Raw genomic sequence first — 6,825 nt, 5'->3', positions numbered from 1 at the left:
GTCTTGCTGGAAGATCCACTTGTGGTTAAGTGTCAGCCTAATGGCAGCAAAGCACCCCCACACCATCACACCTCCTCCATGCTTCATGGTGGGAACCATACATGCAGAGATCATCTGTTCTCCTCCTCATGAGAGCCAGTTTCATCATAGAGCTTGATAGTTTTTGCGACTGCACTAAAAGAAACTTTCAAGGTTCTTGACATTTTCCGCATTGACTGAACTTCATGTCTTAAAGTAGTGACTGTCGTTTCTCTTTGCTCATTTTAGCTGTTCTTGCAATAATATAGAATTGGTCTTTCACCAAATATGGCTATCTTCTGTATACCACCCCTACCATGTCACAACACAACTGATTGGCTCAAACGCACTAATAAGGAAATAAATTCCACAAATTAACTTTTAACAAAACACACCTGTTATTTGAAACGCATTCCAGGTGACTACCTCATGAAGCTGGTTGAGAATCTCAAATATAAAATCGATTTTGATTTGTTTAACACTTTTTGGTTAATACATGATTCCATGTGTTATTTCATAGTTTTGATGTATTCACTATTATTCTACAATGTAGAAATAAAAAATAAAAAACCCTTGAATGAGTAGGTGTGTCCAAACTTTTGACTGGTACTGTATATATACACATTACCAGTCAAAGGTTTGGACACACCTACTCCCCTGCATCTCAATTGGATTAATAAAACAGGGTGTTTTATGGAGCCCAACTTGGCAACGTGGTTGTAAATTCCTCTCCCCATGTTAACAGTCACAGTCACTTAACAAGGAGAACGACAGGACAGTGGAGTCTATATAGTGAGACAGTTTGTGAATCAGAGGTGTTCAGCAAAGGAGAGGGCTATCCTGGGTTTACATTTACATCATGTTACTAAACATATGTAGCTAAATAGACTGTATATTTAAACATAATATCATTACTTAGGCCTACTACTATTGTATATGTAAAATATGTCAACTATATATTAAACACCCATGCATATATTTAATATGTCCTATGATTAAAGGCCTCAGTGTTCAATGTCTGGCTAATAGTAGTCTCTCTCTCTCCCCATCACATCAACCCCCTCTGTCTTCAAGGTTAGAAAACTAAAATGTTGGAGGGGGACATGGTGGTGAGTGCTGTGACTGTGGATGTTGGAGTGTACACATTACTCTAAGAAGAATGGATTTTATAGGTTTGATTTATTTAGATTGTTTTCTGACTGTGAATGACCAATAAATTGCTTGATTATGTATTTTAAAAGTGCAATAAAATCACACAGTAATGTTACAGAATCAATACACAGTAGACACATAGCCAGGGCTGGTAGAGTACAGTTATGTCAAAGAAGATGAAAGTCTTAGTGAAAGATTTATTAAGGTACTGCTACATGGGCCACTTTCAAAGAATTTGTTATCAAAGGAAATACTCATACGCCTTCACCACCAGTTAGCTACAACTGCACAGACAAAATAATTGCATTCATGAGTTTCATTGACAAATGTCAATACATTTAAAAAAAGGTCAGCCAAAGCAAAAATCTGATACAAATGATTTTTTCCCGAATGCTGTAAGTACAGAAATGGTTTGCTCAGACGGAGATGACTATAGTCAGTGACAACTGTGTGGAGTTTTGTTGTTGGGAGTTAAGGGTTTGTGACAGCAACTATTTGAGCTTATTAAAATATTATAGACACTATGTTCTAGGATTTTCTATGATCTTCTATGAAGAACCCCTTACCTACAAATTACTCTTCTTGTCACGAATACCACCGAAGGTGGCTCCCCTTCCTGTTCGGGTGGCGCTCGGCGGTCGTCGTCACCGGTCTACTAGCTGCCACCGATCCCTTTTTCCTTTTCGTTTATTTCGGTCTAATTGTTTTCACCTGTTCCTTGTTGGCGTTTTGGGATGGGTGCTATTTAGGTTCGTTTTGCCCGCTAGTGTTTGTGCGGGCTTATTGGTTGTTACGTTTGGTGATGTAGCGTGTCTTGTTTTGGGTTTTTCGCTGTCCAGTGTTTTTAACAAGGTTTGGGTTTTGTTTAGCGCCAGTGTTTTGGGCATTCACCCATGTTTGGACCTGTTACGTTTTTGAAGGACATTAAAGCGTTTTCCCGTTCATTTCGCTCTCTGCATTTGACTCCTCACTCATTTCACTCACCCGCCGTTACTCTTCTGTAGTTTGTGAGCCTAAATGATCAAAGCATGCTGCATGAATGTTCGTGAGAGTGTCAACTTTACATAGATAACTTTTAATAGCTTTTAATTCTGACTCTACATACGTTTTTGTCAACAACAAAAAAGACTCAGTGTCTCACCATCACCGCTCTAGCTCAGTTAATCAGATAGACTAATGGTTGACCCAGACACACTAGACGAATCCAATGGTACAAACCAGAAGTCTGTAACCACACAATGTTCACAAGGGGTTAAAAGTCTTAAATCATGCCAGGGCAACAGTGGGACTCTACCGACTTATAATGGGGAACAAATAAAGCACACACAACGCATGACCTAGTACTGGACAATATCAGCATTTTGAGTAAACAGGCCGCACGTTTGTCATATAACTGATTATTTCATAATAACGAAAATTATAGTCGAACCATGGTAATCTAAAAATAAGAAAATCCTAAAGAGAAGGACAAACTCTACATGTCCCCCCTCAGCGCCCCGCCCCGCCGTTTAACACCTTCTCTCAGTATGAAAAGGTCCTATAGGCCTAGTTAATGTAGAATGCGCACCTTCCGTTGTCCTATTGTTCTAGCAGGACATATATCCAGAGGTCTGGAACGGCATCATTCCAGGTTAACAGTTCATCTGAGAAGGTCCTGATATCAGTGCTCTGTGTGTGACTTGGTGTGAGAAGAACTCTACAACGAAAAAGATGCAGAACACGACAGAGAACATCATGGGAACTCTCCTACCTCCACAGGCTCCGTCAAAGATGCCGAACACGACAGAGAATATCATGGGAACTCTCCTACCTCCACAGGGTCCGTCAAAGATGCAGAACACGACAGAGAACATCATGGGAACTCTCCTACCTCCACAGGCTCCGTCCAACGTTGTTCAGCGAAGGAAGAACCAACGTTATGGCAAGAAGAAGAGCACCACCTATCTGGGACTGATTGCTTATGTCATTCAGGACTCTCCAGACAAGATGCTCACATTTAGTCAGGTAAAACCAATATTTTATCACCCAGGGTGTCATTTCAATGTTGATCTGAAAAGGAATTACTGGTGCTTAATTAATGACGAGTGCTATCATTTGCAGTTGATGGACAAGTTGGGAGCTTTCCTCTCAGGAGACAGAAAAGGCATCGAGAACAACATCAGGGTCTGCTTATCATCCAACGATTGTTTTGTCAAGGTATGTCCACAACAAGTATATCAACCGTATCAGACAGTACTTATTGTATGCTTGATTCAACCACCCTGAGATTAATAGACATTAATTTGTTTATCTTGTTTATCTATTTCAGGTTCCAGTTAGTCCATATTTGCCACACTCAAAGAAGAATTTCTGGAAAGTCGACGAGAGTCCAATTACAGCGAAGATGGCAAGACGCCACTTCAAGGGCATACTGGACTTGTTCCCGGAGTTGTCCACCAAAGTGCGAATGGAGGCAGAACAGATATCAGAGCGCTTTGCCACCTCAACAACACCAACCCACACTAGGCTTCATATCCAGAAGAGAAGCGGGGTGAAGTTCAGTAGTCCTTTCTCCATCGAATCCATCTTGAACAGAAACAGTCCTTCTCGTCTGAGCCCAAGACCCGCTGCATTTGCGGTTGTGTCCAGCGCGCCAACGGATCAACCGCCATTGCGCGCGGAGAGAGGAGTTGGGACCACGAGGATGAGCTGGGACTCTCCATCTGTGGAGATTAACCTTGTTCCCCGCGCAGGTGAAGGTTACCCCAGCTACACGACAGTGGCAACCACAGTCCACGGACTCATTGGTGATGGTGATGTAAGGCATATCAAGAAGATGTGCATGTGTGCTGAGCCCTCCTATCTGATCCACTCCAGACCCAGCGTTGCTCCTCGTTTTGCCGACCCACCACTTAACTGTTATTTGAAGTACCCTTTGCCCACATACGCTTGTGATGCTCACTATTTTGGATTGTAACAAACTTGGTTAAAACTAGGTTAAAAGTTTAAACTAGGTTAAAAGTTTATTGAAAAAAAATACGAAATGCAATCGCACTAGCGGTTCGGGGGCTGCCCCTGTGTCAACAATTGTGGCCCCCCTAAATGTGGAATATGAAATAATTTTTTCATAACTAATTTTTGCTATCGTTCTTTTTTTACATCCGTTATTAGACAGTGGCAATGCGGAACACTGATTAACGCTTTTGATGCTCACTATTTTGGATTGTAACAAACTTTTTTTTTCTTTTATTGTCATTGTGGACTTTTAACTTTTGTATATGTTTTCAATAAGGAATCCTTGGTAAATATAATTATGTAATCGAATTATTTTAATTGATGTGATAACTGGCGCCCTGCTGGGCACAGACATCAGTTCGACCTCCATATTTGATTTACATTTTTGAGTTGTAACAAACTTTTTTTCATTTATTGTCATTGTGGACTTTTAACTTTTGTATATGTTTTCAATAAAGTCTACTTGGAAAAGAAAATTATGTAATCTAATTATTTTAATTGATGTGATAACTGGTTAAAAGGCGCCCTGCAGTGGCAATGCGGAACACTAATTTAACCCACACATTTTCTAGAGGGACGGCTTTAGGCGGAACTAGGCAAGTAAGTTCAGAACAAATTCTTATTTTCAATGAAGGTCTAGGAACAATGGGTTGTTCAGGGGCAGAACGACAGATTATGAACCTTGTCAACTCGGTATTTGATAGGTTACTATTCCAACGCTCTAACCACTATGCTACGCTGCCGCCCCAATTTCAAGAGATGTCCATTGCTATATAGACAATATTTCGACAATAAATCGAAGCCAGTGTTTGGAGGATATTTTGGGCAATATTTGCCAAACCATGCCAATATACCCTCCAACACCGGCTTCGAGGGCATTATCACTTTTATACCACGGATTACCAACATATTCAAATAATTATTGACATTTTCGTTAACGTTATTTTGATGAATTTATTCACACTATTTCATCCTTCCACAAGATATAGTCCCGACACAAATCTAGGGTTGCTAACCAAGCTGGCTGGTTGTTCGTTCTATAGGTTTGGTTGCTAGAGACGTGACGCAGTCGTTCAGTTTCTGTATCTATGGATGCGACCCAGTCGTTTGTTCTAAATGTACCATTGCCATACTTGCTGCCGACGTTCTTATTCCTTACTTGCTAGCTAACCAACTACGGCTAACTTACAGTCAAAAAGTGCAGCCAGAATAACAACAAAGTAGCCGCATTTTCTTAAGCTGTTTCCAAGTGACATTTATTTGGAACATATACTGCACAGGTTTCAAACTCATTCCACAGAGACCCTGGGGGTTTCGCTTCACCCTTGTACTTGATTGATGAATTAAGGTCAATAATTAGTAAGGTACTTCCAACACCTGGTTGTCTAGGGCTTCATTGAAAGGAAAAATCAAAAACCTGCAGACACTAGGCCCTCCATGGAATGGGTTTGACACCCCTGATATACTGCACGCATCAAGTAAGCCTATAGCAACATTTTATTTTCCAAATAAACTTTATTGAATATATATATATATATATATATATATATGTTAAACGTGTTATTCTATTAGTGTTTTTTGTTAGCAATAGGGTAGTAGTGTAATAATTCTTTTTTATTTGTATTTATATACTACAATTTGTTTCTATTTGTCTTTGATACTTTTTGATATTTATGAGTCTTATTTTTGTATATATATATTTATAGTTATATAGTTTTAAATGTTATGATTATTTATTTGCGTTGTTCAAAATGTGTAAATAAAACATGAAGGTGCTGAAGGGAGACATACAAGCTAGAACCGCCACTAACACCTTCGTTGAACACTCTTCAGGCAATATACGTGGATGGACACTTGTGAGGTATGAGAGTTCCCATGGTGTCCTCTGTTACGTTCTGCATCTTGTTCGTTGTAGAGTTCTTCTCACACCAAGTCACACACAGAGCACTGATATCAGGACCTTCTCAGATGAACTGTGGACGTGGAATGATGGAGACACTAGACACTGAGCCTGATTGGACAGCTCGGAGCTGCTCTTTTCTGTCCATATAAACACATGGATGGGTGGGAGAGGCAGATCAGGAGGAAGGAAGGAGGGTGTGGTCAAAGCAAGACATCCACCCAGCCTAAATGGGTTGTTGATTAAAAAATAACTAACTATAAATTCAACTATTGTTCTTTCCCGACATTATTTTATTTAAAACAAACTTTATTAGGATGAATTATAAAAGTAACGGTTCAGCTATTCAACACCCTAAAATTGCCCCTTTTATACTTTGCCGAAATTACATAAGAATGTTACAAAACCTGCAGGGCGCCCTATTGTAGCGGGCATTGATGCAGTAACAGCCCCTCTATCTACTTTTGTTGACTTTTTTTATTAGACCACTCGCAGAACAGCTCCCCTCCTTTGTAAAGGACACCAGCAGTATGATCTCTATCATAGAATCTCTTGAGCCTCTCCCTGAGAATACTTTGTTAGTTACTTTTGATGTTGAGTCGTTATACACAAATATTCCTCACGAGGGCGGTATTGAAGCTATGGAACATTTTCTTCTGCAACGTGACCCTAATGAACTATCTTCCAGTGAATGCATTATAACATTGGCTGAAATAGTACTCACACACAACTATTTCATGTTTCTAAATGATTTCTTTATT

At 39.9% G+C, this 6,825-nt stretch overlaps 1 protein-coding gene across 1 annotated transcript; it reads left to right on the top strand.

The window, feature by feature from the left end:
* The first annotated feature begins 2,549 nt into the window (after positions 1 to 2,549).
* On the top strand, positions 2,550 to 4,126 carry LOC139558887 (forkhead box protein H1-like). Its single transcript, XM_071374400.1, has 2 exons — positions 2,550 to 3,366; positions 3,479 to 4,126. Exons 1-2 carry the CDS (start codon positions 2,881 to 2,883, stop codon positions 4,124 to 4,126), a joined length of 1,134 nt encoding a protein of 377 aa, XP_071230501.1. The 5' UTR covers positions 2,550 to 2,880.
* The last annotated feature ends 2,699 nt before the right edge of the window (positions 4,127 to 6,825 follow it).

This window comes from Salvelinus alpinus, chromosome 29, assembly GCF_045679555.1.
Source record: "Salvelinus alpinus chromosome 29, SLU_Salpinus.1, whole genome shotgun sequence".
Taxonomy (NCBI): domain Eukaryota; kingdom Metazoa; phylum Chordata; class Actinopteri; order Salmoniformes; family Salmonidae; genus Salvelinus; species Salvelinus alpinus.
The sequence above is the reverse complement of the archived record's forward strand: the minus strand, read 5'-3'. Positions and strand labels throughout refer to the sequence as shown.